This window comes from Toxorhynchites rutilus, chromosome 3, assembly GCF_029784135.1.
Source record: "Toxorhynchites rutilus septentrionalis strain SRP chromosome 3, ASM2978413v1, whole genome shotgun sequence".
Classification (NCBI taxonomy): Eukaryota; Metazoa; Arthropoda; class Insecta; order Diptera; family Culicidae; genus Toxorhynchites; species Toxorhynchites rutilus.
This window is the reverse complement of record NC_073746.1, coordinates 81,582,053-81,599,304: the sequence shown is the minus strand read 5'-3', so window position 1 is coordinate 81,599,304 and position 17,252 is coordinate 81,582,053. Positions and strand designations below refer to the sequence as shown.

General features: G+C 39.5%; 1 protein-coding gene across 3 annotated transcripts in view; it reads right to left on the bottom strand.

Moving 5' to 3' along the window:
• Positions 1-17,252, bottom strand: part of LOC129779246 (sodium bicarbonate cotransporter 3) — a 125,610-nt gene that overhangs the window by 69,532 nt on the left and 38,826 nt on the right. The window contains exons 1-2 of one of the 3 annotated variants that reach the window (XM_055786617.1): positions 8,002-8,018; positions 7,021-7,322 (exon numbers count right to left, since the gene is read on the bottom strand). The exons of the other annotated variants lie outside the window; for them this stretch is intronic. Of the exons in view, the coding sequence (XP_055642592.1) occupies positions 7,021-7,052 (32 nt within the window). The 5' untranslated portion in view covers positions 7,053-7,322; positions 8,002-8,018. Of the gene's footprint in view, positions 1-7,020; positions 7,323-8,001; positions 8,019-17,252 lie in introns of those variants that run through there. 3 annotated transcript variants of the gene reach the window in all.

The following is a 17,252-nucleotide window of genomic DNA, read 5'->3' as shown; positions in this document are numbered from 1 at the left end:
ATAAAAAAATATATAAAAATTAAAAAATAAATTTAATTGCACGTTTTTACTGTCGTAATATCGGCACCATAAACACCATTTACAGCGGCTTGGCTTGCATTTTTGCATTTACAAAAGGACGTAGAATGTCCCGAATTTTCTCTTCGTTGACCTTCATTGTTAACACTCTGTACCTCACAACTGAGTGGAACAAACAAAAAAAGCAAAAGATTTTTTTAGTGTGAAATGTCACTAAAGCCAGCTGCCGAGAAAATAATGGGTATCTTTTTTTTCCAACCTAATATTATCCTATATTTTAATGGGAAAACACAGCAGCATTTTGCACCTTTTTGCGAATTCCAATTTAATATCTTTATCCAACTCAAACATGCTCGTTCGCTTTTTTGTTAGCCATACTGTAGTGTTATTCAGTAACATTTCCAGAAATTATCTTTCGACACAGGTTTCGATCTTCGCCTTAAATATTGAATATTGTCTTGGAACCGAATCAGATCAGTTTGTTTGTCCTGTAACTTGGAGTTTGGCGAATTCAGATGCTCAAACATATCAGCATGATAAGCTAGATGCTTGTGCAAGATTTCCTCTATAAATTGTCCGTAGATTCAACGAATTGGAATGCAAACGAAGGATTTGTCTTGAGAGTGAGTGAGAGTTTTTCAGTATGGACGGAATAGTTGGGAGACTGGTATTTGCAACTTTTTTTCAGTGTGTTTTATTCGAATTTTTGTTTGCATTTTTTATTACAAATGCAATTTTATTGTGTAAAAATTGTAGTTAAATGATAGCTGTGCGGATGACTAATAGTACTGAAACAAGCTCTTAATCGAGCATTGCATTCGATTCCTGGTCATCGGATGTATTTCTCAATGACCTAGTATATCCATTAGTATCTTAAGCGATCATCGCGTTATAGCCTCTACATTTACAGTGGAGGCCTTACACTTAGCACCATGCGTTGGAAAAATTCTCAATTCTCATTTTCATTCACTGTATTTGTGATGAATCATATACAATTGTTTCGGTGTAAAGGTTTGATGAATGAGCAAGCGACTGACAGCTGTATACTGGATATCAATAAAGGATTCACCTTTTAGTAGTATGGTCATCTAATTAGAACTAACATTTTTTCTTCTGAAATTCATTCCGAAAATTTTGTAAGTATTTTGAATGATATCTAAACATTGTAAAACGAGTTGTTCAGTTTTGTCCCTGCAAAAAAAAAAAACTTGCAGCACCATTCCAAATAAAGTAGAGCGTCGATTATCCACAAACGTGAGGTCCACAAAAAATTGTTTATCATGATTTTCACATTATATTAATTTTATGGAGACTCCTGAAAAACTGATGTTTTGAATTCCCGCGATTGTCGTGTTCTTGGCATATTTTTAAATAAACAAAAAAAAATTGAAGAACATGTCAATCGCGAGAATTTACACGCAAAAATATTACAAGTAAAACATTAGTAGTAATTTTTCAAAGAAACAATCATAAAGTTGCTGTTAGTAAAACTCTTTTCATGTAGAAGTTCCATTCTTCGGATGTATGGAGTTGATTGTTATATGGGCTTTTCATATATTTTTTTCCCAGAATATTAAAAAAACTACTTTTTTTTATCTGTATTATAGTGACTTTCAACTCATTTGGCTGGTTCGTCACTTTTTTGGAAGAATGTCGGCAGTGAGAATTGAACTCGTGACCTTTAGCGTGAGAGGCATGGATGTTACCACTACACCAGATCGTCTCCGAATCCTACCTTTGAGATGCACGTCAATGATCCAAAGAAAATGCTATCAGATCAGCATGATGGTGATTTACCATGGCCACTTCGAAGTTCTTATTTTAATCTCATTGAAAATTTGAGGGACAACGTTAAAAATATGATCGACCTTTGGGAGGTTATCTAAGAAGTATGGTATAATATCTCTAATCATAAATGCCAACGGCTCGTTGAATGTCTACTGCAGCGATTGGAAGCTCAGACAGACGGGATTCTTAGCAAGTACTAATCATAGCAAATAAATATTATTGAATTATCGCTCAGAATTAACTTGAGCCAATTAGGCAGTCAAGCAATGTTCAATTTTTTTTTTACAAAAGTGATAAAATAAAATCAAATTGGCAAAAAACGATTTCTCGAAAACTTTATGTCAATAGTGAAATGAAAATAATATGTTATAAGTATTGAACTCAAGGTTTTTTTTTTCTTAATTTCATTCAAATATGGATTGTGATTATTATAGGGCCATCACTATACAAGATTCATGAAAGTAGTTTTTCGAGTGAACGGTATTCGAAGAAGTTTCATGATGCCAGTTCAGGTGAATAATGGTATTTGTGTTGCTTTTTACATGAATCTCGCGACTAAATCAAACATTCAACGAAACGAAATTCCAGCTCCTTCGGACTTTGTATTACAGTATCTCGGATGAGGTTCAGGATGCAAAATGCTCTGAATGATGAATGTCATGCCAACTCGACTGCTCGTTGGCAGCACCAACTCAGGTAGCATTCAGTTACAGGTTGTTAACAATGGAGGTCAACAAACATGTACAGCGCGGACTCGATTATATACAGTCTCCGATTTCGTTTCCCTTTTTATAATCGAATCCTGTATATAATCGAGTCAAAAATTGTTTTTTCTTATTCGTTTTTTATGCATATTTTTTCGTTTATTGAAAATAAAAAAATAATTTAATTTTTGATTCAACCCCTTGAAGTCAGAAAATACCTTTCTCACATAAAAAAAATATTGTTTTCCAGAATCTCTCAGAATGTGATAGATGATCATATTTGATGAAAAAAATCGTTCTACGCATATGTTCGAATTTCAACAATGACAGAGTTATAGAACTTTTTTTTGTTTCGGACACTGTTACCTCAAACTGGTTCTAAAAAGTACGCTGCGTAAACCAATTCTGTTGCCTTCATTTGAAAGATGAGAGAATTTAGTACAGGATATAAAGGGTTGTGTCACATCAAATTGCATCACGGAAAAAACGCTGTAGAAATTCGCCCAGTAGACCGATCCTTTTGAATATTTTAGACAGTAAAATAAAAACTATTAAACAACTTTTGGCATTTTCTTTTTATTCATACTTCGAGCCCAAGCCCGTATGCTCGCACCTTCCTCTTTACCCCGTCCATAAGGTTCTGTACAACGTCAGGTTGTAGTTTTTTTTTGAACAGAAATCCATTTTCTCTTGAAGTGCGCCTCCGATTTGACAACTTTTGGGTTCTTCCGGAGGGCCTGCTTCATAATCGCTCAATATTTCTCTATTGGGCGAAGCTCCGGCGCGTTGGGCTGGTTCATTTCCTTTGGCACGAAGGTGACCCCGTTGGCTTCGTACCACTCCAACACGTCCTTTGAATAGTGGCACGAAACGAGATCCGGCCAGAAGATGGTCGGGCCCTCGTGCTGCTTCAATAGTGGTAGTAAGCGCTTCTGTAGGCACTCCTTAAGGTAAACCTGCCCGTTTACCGTGCCGGTCATAACGAAGAGGGCGCTCCGCTTTCCGCAAGAGCAGATCGCTTGCCACACCATGTACTTTTTGGCAAACTTGGATAGTTTCTGCTTGCGAATCTCCTCCGGAACAACAGGCCCGGCAGCTGACGAAAGTCCGCTTTGACGTAGGTTTCGTTGTCCATTACCAGGCAATGCGGCTTCGTCAGCATTTCGGTGTACAGCTTCCGGGCTCGCGTCTTCCCCACCATGTTTTGCCTTTCGTCGCGGTTAGGAGCCTTCTGAACCTTGTATGTACGCAGGCCCTCCCGCTGCTTGGTGCGCTGGACGAATGAACTTGACAAATTCAGCTTATTGGCGACATCCCGGACCGAACTTCTCGGATCACGTCTAAACTGCTTAACTACGCGCTTGTGATCTTTTTCACTGACGGAGCATCCATTTTTGCCGTTCTTCACCTTCCGGTCGATGGTTAGGTTCTCGAAGTATCGTTTTAGTACTCTGCTGACCGTGGATTGGACGATTCCCAGCATCTTACCGATGTCCCGATGTGACAACTCCGGATTCTCGAAATGAATGCACAGGATTAATTCACGACGCTCTTTTTCGTTCGACGACATTTTTCCAAATTTACGAAAAATTGACAGTGAAGCATGGCCAACGTGATCTATACACTCTTATCTGATTATAAGCGAAGATATAGATGAAGATATAATTCCTAAAAATTAAATTTCTACAGCGTTTTTTCCGTGATGCAATTTGACGTGACACACCCTTTAGTAGTGAAACATTTAAATTAATTGATTTAAATAACTTTTTGAAAGTGAAAATTCCAAAGTTAGTAATTTTTAATGTGTAATTATTAATTTTATTCCAAAAATTCATATTGAACTTGAAAGTTTCTATCAATCAAATTGAAAAATTGTTCAAGCCACTTTACAACTTGTTCTTTGACACCAAACTTCTATCTCTCTTAATTTCACTGCAATATTAATATAAATAATTCCTGGTGAAAATTCAAGCAAAATCATCAAAATTCACTATTTTTACCCCACCGTACATAAAATAGCCACTTAAATTCCACCTTAATGTTCAAAGGTTACATTTTTTCTTGAAACAAGTCATATTCGAAATGAAAAAAAAAATTTTTTTCAAACTGTATATAATCGAGCCCAAAATTGTATATAATCGAATCACATATAATTGAGTCTGTATATAATCGAGTCCGACCTGTATGTGATTTTCTTTTATAAATGCGAAAATGCAAGCAATGTAGCTAAAATTGTGAATGGTGTTGATGGTGCCGATACTGCAACAGTAAAATACGTGCAATTTAATTTATTTAAAAAAATATATTTTTTTACAAAATACAAGAAAATTGTGATTCTACGATTCTGTTCAAATCAATACCTATCATACAAATCATAAATTGAGCACAGATTTTCATTGGCCATCATTATCCATTTAAAATTAACGTTTTTAAGGTGAAATAAATTTTTGAATATGCGAAGTCTTGTAGAGAGGCTTGCCATGTGAGTACCTGTCGACACAAATCGGAAATCAAGCGAAGAATGTTTGCTTATTGCCTCATAGGGCATAGCCCATAATCTTCTGTTCTGTGTTATTCAACGTTTCATCGAACGTCTACTTAATATCGAAAGCTTTAGTTGAAAAGTGGCAAGTTTTGACTGGAAGTTTGTAAATACCAGAGAAATGCTAATACATTGTCTGATAGACAAGCTGACAAGGCGAGTATCTGTTCAAATAACATAATATCTCTCGAAAGTTGTGTCTTTTCTCGTCTTTGTTGCAGACACATTTGTTCTCTTCCTTGAATAGGTATTTCGACAACGGCGGTGGGTGAAAAGGTCGTGACGAAAACTGTGAGATGTGAGATATGGCATTAATTCACTCTCTGGAGGATTTTTCAGGAATACCTAAATCGAACGGAGAAAATCAAATAAAAATTCGATTGGGAAAAATGGGAGAGAAAAGGAAAGAATTCGAAGAAATACAATACAAAATCGTATACTTAGAGTAATGAGGAGAAAACATAGAGCTACATAGTCATGTTCCCACAGAGTTTGAGATGATAGCAGAGCTCAAGGTAAATTACCAATACACAATGTTACTGAATTTTCTCAGAATAATAATCAGAATCGTTCCAATATCAGTTCGGGTAAACTTGTACCTACGACCAGTGTTGTCACATTTTAATCTTTACTAGAGGGGTCAAAAATCTTTCTCATATGTATTTTTTCGTCCAAAAATATGTATCATCGAAAATATTTGTTGTAGAAATTCAGCATAAAAAATACTCATTTATTTACTGCAAATAATAGATTTACATTTGCAAGTCCTTCGTGTGTTTTATAAAGCTTGTACATAGTTTTTTTTAATCTAGATTGCGTACTATCATTAATTAAAACTTCAAAAAAATCGCTCCAAGCGATACTGTAGCGTAAAAGTAGTTATGTATCTTAATGTTGCTTTGTTCGAATGTAAGAAATTTCACACGTGGAAAAAATCTGTACTAATCTGTACTTTTTGATGAAAATCTGTACTCTGTACCGTACAGAATCTGTACCAAAATAATAGGGAACTTCGAAAATTGGCTAGTGTTCCATGATACATTCAAGCTTTCATCGATTCGTCCCTGTAGATGAATAAAATACAAAAGTTTTACTATTTATAGGCTTCTCTAGAGGGCGATGCACCCAAACTGATAGAATAATATCCGATTAGCTAGTCAAATTCCAGATCAGTTAGTTTGGCTGATGAAAATAGAGCTGGCAGCAGTAAGGACTGGGGATCGATTATCCGGTTTATTCGCATCGTGACACTGGCCAATAGAATGAGTCCATTTCCCTTATCACACGAACTCGTCGAAACTTTGAAATAGACTGAACTCCGTGTACATTCTCATGGATGCACGCTGAGAACGCCGTCCCTAATTAGTCACTTTCGCGAACGGGGTCACTCTGCGTTAGCGAACGAAAATAAATAAACACACCGATGACAACACGTGCAGCAGCGAACAGCGGAAAAGCTGCCGCGCGAAGAGGTAAATAATCGGCAACAAAGGTGTTTACCAATCAATCGGTCAGGTGTTGTGTGCATGGGGTAGGTTTTGCGAAAGCGAACAGCAGAATCGAAGCGGAAAATGCAAAACAGCATTCCATTTAATTCCGCAAGCAGCGTGTGTATATCCACGCGTTGCGATGCGGTTTATTAAAATGTAAATTTAAAAAAAAATCTTTGTCACACTGAGGTTCACTCAGTATGTGTTCCTTCGTTGAGGACTGTGTTGCAGAGGAGCGAATTGAAAATAGTCCGCCTTTCCAACCGGCTTTGTGTACGGCGGTCGCTTTTCCGTTGAATCGAGGTGATGTTGACAAGCGGATCAGCATCTTTGTGTGGATCGTGTCCTTCAACTTTGCTGGGTGCTCGCAGACGTTTATCTGTAGGATTGATTGACTCCAAGAACCATTCTCTAATGGTGTTATTACTCAACGTTTTTAAAGCTGAATCACTGAAAAAAGACATTCAATCTCACTCACCTAGCAACGATGAAACGCTTGTTGTCTTTCATCCTGATCAACAGACCTACCCAACGATAGTGTCATCCAACTGTACCGAACGTGTTAATTTAATGTAATGTACATCCTATACTCTTTCAAGGACCAATCGTAATAAACCCACTACTTTGGTTGTCTTCGGATAGACTATCACAACAAGCACCAGATTGTGGGGAATCCTTACGAGGTTCGTATTATTTTGTCCCGGTTTTGATTATAGAGCTAGCAAATATAATGCATACTCCTTACTGAGCTTGTTGTCTGCTTCTCTCGTCGAAACGAAACTGTAATCACAATCACAATCAGCTTGATGTTTCCAATTTATCATCACAAGAGAATTTTGTTCTGCTTGTTTCCTCTGTAGCAGACACCAAATCACTGTTTTCGCCTCAGGTTCAAATACACACTCCGTTGTCCCTGTGTTGGTGCTGAACATGTGTCGCGAACCAAATCATATGTTTACTATCGAATGGATGACACGAAGGACTGGGACACACACAGTAAAGCATAAGGACACTTGAATAACAGAAAATGTATGTTGCAGGTAGAATTTTTCTAAAAATGTGACTCAAGCGTTTCTGTTGTGCTTTGCCAACCTTTCCATGGCGATGTATTTCTGCCTACATCGAATAAGTTGGAATTTATTATTTTTTTACATCGCTCTCACATGCCCAAACGATTCCCGATCTATCACAAAGAAACTTCACCGCTCGGACGATCGAAGACGTTCTTTTAATTGAATTTTGTTATTTTTGCAATTCCCTTCATACCAAAATATAGAAATTCCTCACTGTTATCGCGGAAACACTTCCTGCACAATATAAAAAGGCACTCTTTTCCCCCTCTCGCAGAACTTCTCTTCCACTGCACATAAAACTGTCCTCGATTCGTATATATTAGAACAGCTAGGAAATTAACATCGGGACAGCGGAGGGAAAACAGTAACGAGCAAGGGAAACTCACAAAGCAAGCAAGAAAACACGCCCGAAGTGGAAGAAAGTTTAGCTGGAAATCTTCCTCCCGAAATAACGGTACAACCGTTCGCGTGGAGCGTCGCGTAGTCAACTAACTTGCAAAACGCACCGCCGTTCGTTTGCCGTCTAAGTGAGCTATTCTGGCCGCCGCCGTCGTAACCGCGAGCATCTCCGTGTGTGTTTTTGCTACTTATTTCACCGCCGCCTCGCTGCGACGGCTGGCTGCTACTCTAGCCTCTCCAGACACACGGAGAGACAAACCTCACTTTTCTTTGTCCTCTCCCAAACTCCGGTCTGCTTGCCCGCCCGCCTGTTCGTCTGTACAACAACCGGGGGATGGGTGGACACGGAATCAGTTCCTTGTTTTGCTCTACCGCCTGAGACGTCTCGACGCTTTCGGATCGATGAATGAGCTGAATGAAAAACTCATAATGACTGTTTGGGTGATAGATTCCGCTAGTCATGGTTCCCGATTGAGATTTTTTAATTGATGATTGTTCTGTTGAATGAAAACCAATTGTTGGTTTTGATCGAGGCTCGAGGATAAATTCGAGGATCGAATTTAACACAAATAAATGGAAAACAACAGACCAAATTCATTTTTTTTTCGGAATCTTGAAGGGGATTATGAAAAGGATACATTTGACACAAATTATAAATAGATTCATAAATACGCAAGAGTTTTGAAAACGAGCAAAATATGTTGTATCAAGGACACGACCGTATTTTCGACGTAGAACTATGGAATTATTAAATCAACTTGTTTATCACTTCGGATATTATTTTAGGATGCATCGAAATTTTTGAAAAAACTTTTTATTTATTTAGTATTTACTACTGAAGCAGTAAAAATTATCATTTGAAATTTGAACAATTTAAAACTGCCTTCGGACCTGGTAAACTGATAGAGAATAATATGCTTCCCTAAATGCCAGATGTCGACACTGTAGATCTACATCTATATAAATAAAAATGTAACGCAACATTTGTTGGTAAGCGGAAAACCCGAAGAAGGGATGGTCCGATTTTAGCCTCCTGTATTTTGTTGTATTCGTCTCTTCCCGTAGATCAATATAGTGGAGAGAAAAATCGGAAAATTTTCGGAAAATTCTGAAGGAAGGTCGGAAAATTCGGAAAATTGAATTTCCAAATGTTCGAAAATTACATCATAATAAGCGTTGTTAGCCCATTCGATATTTGCGCTATTGAAATTGATCTTTGTTCGAAAGTGGAAATGGATTTTCAGGCGAAATAACGCATCTCCATATCTTATATCTATATAAAATAAAAATGTAAGGCAAAATCTGTTGGTAAGCGGCAAACCTGAAGAAGGGATGGTCCGATTTTAGCCTTCTTTATTTTGTTGTATTCGTCTCTCCCCGTAGATCAATATAGTGGAGAGAAAAATCGGAAAATTTTCGGAAACTCCTGTAGGAAGGTCGGAAAATTCGGAAAATTGAATTCTCACATGTTCGAAAATTACATCATAATAAGCGTTGTTAGTCCATTCCATATTTGCGCTATCGAAATTGATCTTTGTTCGTAAGTGGAAATGGATTTTCAGGCGAAATAACGCATTTCCATATCTTATATCTATAAATAAAAATGGGAGCCCAAATGTGTTGGTAAGCGCAAATCCCGAGGAAGGAATGGTTCAATTTGAGTCATCTATATTTCGTTGTATTCGTCTCTTCCCGTAGATCAATATAGCGGAGAGAAAAATCGGAAAATTCGGAAAATTAAATTGAACCCGAGGAAGGAATGGTCCGATTTGAGCTGTCTTTATTTTGTAATATTTTCTGTATCAAACATGTATTCCATGCAACGGAAAAACATGTTATTTCCAAATGCTTGAAGAATCTTGAACGAGAATTGTGTCTGAAAATAATGTTATGTTATAAGGACGAATTTTGGGGGGTCTCCGTAGCCACATTGGTTGCGAGTTCGCTTAGTAAGCGATCGATCGTGACTTCAAAACTCAGGACCCTCATTGACCATCTTTGTGTTGTTACAGAATAGCTACGTCCACGCAACAATCATCAGCGATGGAGATTGATCCACGGTCGAAATAAGATCGATTCATCCATACAACTGCTCTGCTCTGCAAGACACATCGGGCTGCTGTTCTATAAATAACTCAACAATGATCATTCAACTGTCTCCGCTGTCCGGTGGTCCAACTGGATAATGGAAGAACAGAAAGAATACTCTTACGCCTAAATGGCTACTGTGTGAATGTACCATATGCAATGGTATAGAAGGAATACTGGCGAATGGAAACTGTGTAATGTGCTAATTATAGATATATGATAACCATGTGACATGTACACGATTAAAATTCGGTTCTGTTACAGCTAAAATGCTAATGAGCCTTAAATAAATAAATGGGATGAAAAAAGGACGAATTTTTGTAGAAGTACTAGACAGTTTATAGTAAAAGGAAATTGTAAAGGGTCAAAGGGTAATCAATCAATGAAGAGTTCAGTGATTGGACTCACTAACGTTCACTTAGTAAGAAAACGTGGTTGTTTGAAAGTATTCAAATCAAAAAATCTATTTGGGCGGGACAAAGTTCGTCAGGTCAGCTAGTATAAGATAAAGACATAGAGCAATTCCTCCCCAAATCAGGCGAAAAACGGCAAATTTTATCGCGGCCTTCTTCGATTTTTTTAAAACTTGGTACAAATGATTAAAGCTACCAAAAATCACAATTTTTTTTATCATATGCCCAATTTTAATTGGGACTGATTTTTCATAAGGGCGTATGCAGAGACATTGATCTTTTTTTTCCCAAATGGCTGATTTATTTTCTATCAACTTTGTCAAACATCATATTTCAATCGCGCATCTAGATTTTGAGTAACGATTTTTTTGAAGAAAAGGTCAATGTTTCTGCATACGCTCTTATAAAAAATCAGTCGCACCTAAAACTGGTCATATGATAATGAAAATTGCGATTTTTGGTAGTTTTCATCATTTGTACCAAATTTAAAAAAAAATCGGAGAGGGTTGGATCAGCAGCCTGCTGATTTGGGGTGGAATTGCTCCATAAAGTGTGTTCATTCCACCTGAAATACACTATAGTCATTGTCGCTTCCCAAACTCGTGATAGAAAGCTCAATGTCATCAACACGAAATAACTTTTCGCTCCAAAAACAAATATCTCCGCCCTGTCTGTGTTGCATGTCCGTACTGAGAACCGGCTGTCTGACAACATAAACATATAATGTGTTTGTCAGCTAATACTGGTACGTGTCTGGTAAAATAGTGTTTGTTCTTTGTGTTCAACATACAATGTTGTATAACATAGTAAACCCTTATTCCATCCAACAACTGTTTGCACTGAGCAGCGCGAGTAGAAATATTTCTTATCGATTGATGCAAATATCTCTGAGAACTATCAAGAAATGACAAAGTTTAAACTGCAGTAGTTCCTCTCTCCTCCCATTTTTTTTGTAAAAATAGTTAAATAGTTTTATTTGTCAAATTTAATTTTACAATATTTTGGATTGCTCATCAATTCGTTAAGCTTCTACATCTAAATGAAAATTTAATTCAGCTACATCAATTATACCGTTATATCTATTGACGAAGCAGTTATAGTTACTAAAAAGTTTTAAAATTCTCACTTTACACGATTTGTTCATTCCTGCTAAAGCAGGTTTAGCCAAGTCCTCGAAATCGAGCCTCCTCCATCCACCTAAGATGCCTGAGATCCTCTGTTGAAATACCGTCCAAGCCGGTCTAACGCGAACACAAGTGCAAAATTTGTGAATGAGTGTTTCTACAGTTCGGTTGTCGCAGTTTAAACAAATCTCGTTGTCTACTCGTCGCATCACGAATAACAATTTACGATGCTCAATTTTCTCGTTCACGAGCAAGTATAGATTTGTCCGCTGTGTTGAACTAAGCTGCCTCGACGCAATATTTCGCCACGTATGCCGCCAGTTTATTGCTGGGCTATTTCGTTCCACTCTTGGTATTTCGGTTTGATTCACAAAATGCTGATGGATTTGATCAGCGGTGGGGTTTTGTCGAATTTGGTGGGGAATTTGGGATATATGTGAAAGGATTAATATTAGGTCGGGAAGGTCTATTGGGATTCGTGGTCGAGGATTTGTTTGGGAAAGAAGGGAATTATAAAAAGGAAGGGATTCGATTTCTTGTAGATGACGGTTGATTTGCAAGCGATTTAGTCTTCAGCGCTGGTAGTTGGAGCTTCAGACCTCCATTTTCCTTACTGCGCGTAAGTTGTATCATCGGGACACGAGCAACTGTGCCTCTCCAGAGAAAATTTCCCATCGTTTGTGTTATTTTCGCCGTATGTACTCCCAAAGGTGGTATGATGGACGCAAGATACCATATTTTAGAAGTACCAAACGTGTTAAGCATGATCACCTTTTGATGCAGCGTTAGCGTGCGCAGAGATTGCAGCCACATTTGTTGGGAAAATTTTCCCACCAACGTATTCCAGTTCAACATTGTCATTGAATGAATCGAGTTTGTGAAGGTGACACCCAAAATTTTGACCACTTCAGCTGTGTGCAGCCACTGAGTGTTTATAGTTCCGTCTTCGCTAATCCCAACATCAACAGCGATCGTTTTCCGCAAATTCAATTTGGCGCCGGCAGTTCTCTCGAAGCGAGAAAACAACCCATTCATCGTTTCAATTTTGCTCGTAGATGTGACGATCACACTGATGTCATCCGCATGTGCCACCAGTAAATCGTCGCCGCACACCCGTTCGAGCCTGTAGACTAGCGGATGAAGATACAGTACGAAGAGGTGCATTGATAACGGGTCCCCCTGTCGTACTGATCTTCGTATCTCGAAAGAACGAGAGAGATGACCGTTGATCAACAGCCGAGAAGTGGATCGACTGGCGATGCACGAGAGTATAGCAATGAGATCATGGTTAAAACCGAGCGCACGCATGGTCTCGAAGAGGAAAGAGTGCCGAACCCGATCGAACGCATGATCGAGATCAAAACTAATCAGTTTTCCGGCACGACGATTATGACGGAGACTCGCTATCCGATCCTTCAAAGCAAGAGTGGCTTGGAAGATGTTGTGCTCTGAGTTCGAGCATTTCTGCCCATCGCTTAGCACGTGGTGTTCTCTCATCACTCGTTCCAATCTGGATTTGAGGATCCGAGACAAGAGCTTGTAGTCGTTGTTTAGTAGTGTAATGGGACGATTTGATCGAGCCGTATGGTCGCCGCCTCTCTTATAACAACCACGATTATACCTCCTACGAAAGCTGGAGGAATATTGCCGCTGAGCGCCTCGTTTAGCAACAGGTTCAGCTCGCGGTGGATGACGTCGAACATGCGGTGGTAGAACTCTCTCGGTATACCATCACAGCCAGGAGATTTTCGTGGTGCGCTCGCTGTTATTGCAGACCAGATTTCTGCCGTCGTAATTTCACTCATGCACGTTTCGTCGTTTGGTGGAATAACACTTTCGCAGACAAAACTGTTCTCATTATTTACACTCGCTTCTTCTGAGTAGAGGGTCGAGAAATATGTGACCATGTGCGGTTTCAATCGCTCGCGGCTCTGTTATTGCTTCGTCCTGCTCTGTCTGCAGCTGTGTTATGACAGTTTTATTTCTCCTCCTCTCCCCCAACTGAAATATTGAAATGGGTTCTCCTGCCACGTACGTTTCATTGATCCGCATGAATGTGTGAGAAAAACGTCGCTGAAGTGCTAACATTTCACCTTTTAGACGATTGATGGTGGTCAACATTTCTGGATGCTGATAGTACCCGTCGTAAGCTTGCCGTAGCTCACTATAGAGACGCTGATGTTCGCTGTGAAATGCATCGAAAACGGTTCGAGACTTCCATTTGAAAAAACGTTTTATTTTTGGTTTAGCGAACAAGATCCACCATTCAGCCCATGAGTCATAATTTCTGCGTTGACGGGTCCAGTACTGCCACTTGTACTGGAATTCCGCAATATTTTCGTCGGTCAGAAGATATGGTCTGAGAGACCAAAAGCCACGGCCATGCTCTGAACCAAGATGGGGGAGGCAAAGTCGGAGTGTCAGTGCCTTGTGGTCCGGGAATGTTTGTTTGTGGGCGTGTGCTACTCGCAAATGGTCGCGCAAACCACTGCTGGCATAAATGCGGTCTAGACGCGACTGAGCGTTGCGACAGACGTATGAGAAGCCATTATCACGAGGGCACAGTTTCTCCCATACGTCATGCAGCTGTAATTGTTGGACGACTGCTTTGAGAGCGGGACTCGCATTCGGGCTGCTTGAATCGCAGGTTCGAAGCACGCAGTTGAAATCGCCAGCTAAGATTACATGCGGTGTGTGATGACGAAGATAGTAGGGAAGCGTTTCGTGAAAAAAGTTCTCCCGAACGGCGCGTTGCGAAGAGCCGGAAGGAGCGTAAATATTGCAGATCGTCGTGTCTTGCATTCGTAGCGCGATCAGTCGGCTGTCCAGACTTCTCTCGACATGAGTCACCTGTATATGTTCCTTTAAAGCGATAGCCGTTCCTCTTCTCGTGTGTTCTACATTAGAGAAAACGACGTAGCCGGGCAAGGAGAGCTGTTCGTTTTCCACTTCTTGCAGACACACGATATCTAGACTTTGACTGTTGATGAAGCTTCGTAGCGCATTTAGTTTCGTGGGGTTCGTAATAGTGACGATGTTGATAAACGAGATGTTGTACGACGTGAGAGCCATTCAAATGAGCATTGCCTCAATCCTATCGTCGTCTGTGTCCTCCCGGCGGGGTTTTTTACCAGCCGGTCGTCCTCGGTTCTGTTTGCTGCTTATGGATGTGGTAGAATCGTCAGTTTCATTACCATTGCTACTCTTACTTTGCGATCGTAGCGACGGCTATTTGAAGAAATCGTCGACTGCTACGACAGCCTGTGGTGGCGCTAGTGAAGACGATGAGGCTTTGTTTCGTTGCGTTTGAGCTACAGGCTGGCTGCTTGTATTCGCTCTCGACCCCGTGACGGTTTCGGGCTGGCTATTTTTGAGCGTTTTCGAACCTGACGGATCATCTTGGTTCGTGGTTTTCGGTAGTTCTGGGAAATCTTTCGATGATGTTAGTGGTGGAGCGGCGGACTTATGATCGAGTAGCTTCGTGTCTCTTAGTCTCGCCCCAGCTGATTTTCTGAGTTGTTGACCAGTCGTTGGCCTGTTAACCTTTCCCGATTGCTTCGTCACGTTTGCGTAACTCTTCTGGTATAGAAGTTTCTTATTTTGGGCACATGATATGCCTGTGTGCGCTTGTTCTTTGCAGTGGCGGCAGGATTGCAGCTGCCCTTGTACACAATAAACGCCTGTTCTCCGTCGATAGTGACCCACGAGTCGATGTTCTGCTTCACTAGCATTCGAGCAGACCAAATGCCGAGTGGTATGCCTTCGGCCTCGGTGTTTTCGCTCCACGACACTTGAATAGAATCTGTTACTTCTATTTTAATGCCCGTACAACGAACACCTCATTTGACGTATATGTCAACATCTTTGGGTTCTTCTACAACAAATTATTGAAGAGAATTGTCCGAAACTATCAGCGCTTCTCGTTGATTTGGTTCCGTTCTCACTTTTCGATTGAAACTGCGCAACTTACTGGCACCACACTTTCTTCTCCCCCAATCAGATATCGATCACCAAACTATAAACAACGTTGCTCCTATATTCCGCTTGAGGTGGAATCGAAACCCTAGAACATGCAGTAAGGTTTTCCTGCTGGGATTTGAGACCGTTCTTCCATGAAAAGGTACGTTGTATTTAAATAAATACAGTGTATGTTCGTATGAGAAAATCCTGGATACTCTTCAATATACGCACTAACGGGTGTCAAAAAAAAAAAAGAGAATGATTTCCATAGTTTTCTGTAAAAAAAGTAAAGAGCGTATTTTTTTTCTCACCGAGAGAATTGTTCTCTGGGCTCCATAGAAACGGGTTGCTCGTTTCTTTTCGCTCGGGTGCTTTCAGTTCAATCAAAGATGGCGTCGAAACAACAAGCACACCGTGAGCTCGTTGTACGGTTCTTCGAAACACGTGCAAGTCAAGAAAAAAAGTTTACAGAAGACCACTTTCGGGGCGAAAATGTATCGGTGAGCACTGTTTACCGGATCCTGGTTTCCCGGAACGTCGAGCGGAAGACCTTTAGTGGCCGTCCGACGAAAGATCATGACGAAAAAGAAGAAAAGATTCTCTGAAAAAGCTGTTCGACAACAAGGACAGTACGAGTTCGTCGAAAATTTCGCTGCTCCCATTCCTACATCCACAGAACCCTCAAGCAGGAGGGCATCATCTGTTGGAAGAAGACTAGGTCCCTAGAGTACACGGATGAGCAGATAGCGACCGTGAAATCACAGTGCCGGTGAAAGATGAAGAATTATCGCGGTACGTTGTTTGAGCTGAACGACGAGAGTTATTTTCCGCTGTCAAAGTCCCACATTCCCGGCAATGACCGGTGCTATACCAGCGACAAGGCGTCTACACTTCCTGGGGTGAAGTACAAAAACGAGCATAAGTTTGAGAAGAAAGCTATGCTGTATATTGGAATCTTGAAATCTCTAAAGGGATTTCAAAGCCCTGGTTTAACAATTAGTGGGTCCAAATGTTATTTTGTATTCCTGAAATTTGAATGAAAATTATTACTTGCCGTTGCTTTAATGCATGACACACATAGCACTGAACCTTACTAAATCTATTTTCAATAATTTTTCTGAAATCCCTACTAAGATTCATTATTATATAATAAAATTACTAGATTTTTCAAGATTTTTTAACCATTTGCGAAGAAACCTGTTACTCGATAACATACAGTAACATATTTGATGCGAAGAAAACGATTTTCATTCATATTTTTTGATTTCAAAGGATGTTCATTTCACATGATAATCCGTTAGAATTTTCGCTTCACAAAATAAGTGGGGGAAGCAAACGGATAAGATAAGGTGTCGACATCTATGGATTTATAAAGTGGTAATGAAAAAAAACACGAGCTATTACCATTATTACGAAAAAATACAGTTTTAATTTTTTTTAATAGATCAATGAAAAAAAATTGAAAATGTTTTATTGAATACTCATAACATATTGTTCTGAACCTTCTTCATTCATTACTGAAAGACATTAAAAGAACAGATCAAATTGTTGAAATTATAATCAGAAACCATTATTAGGACAAGGTGATTTCAGGACGATTTCTGATAAACGATTCTGAAAAAATAAAAAAAGGGGTACCAAATTTATACCCAG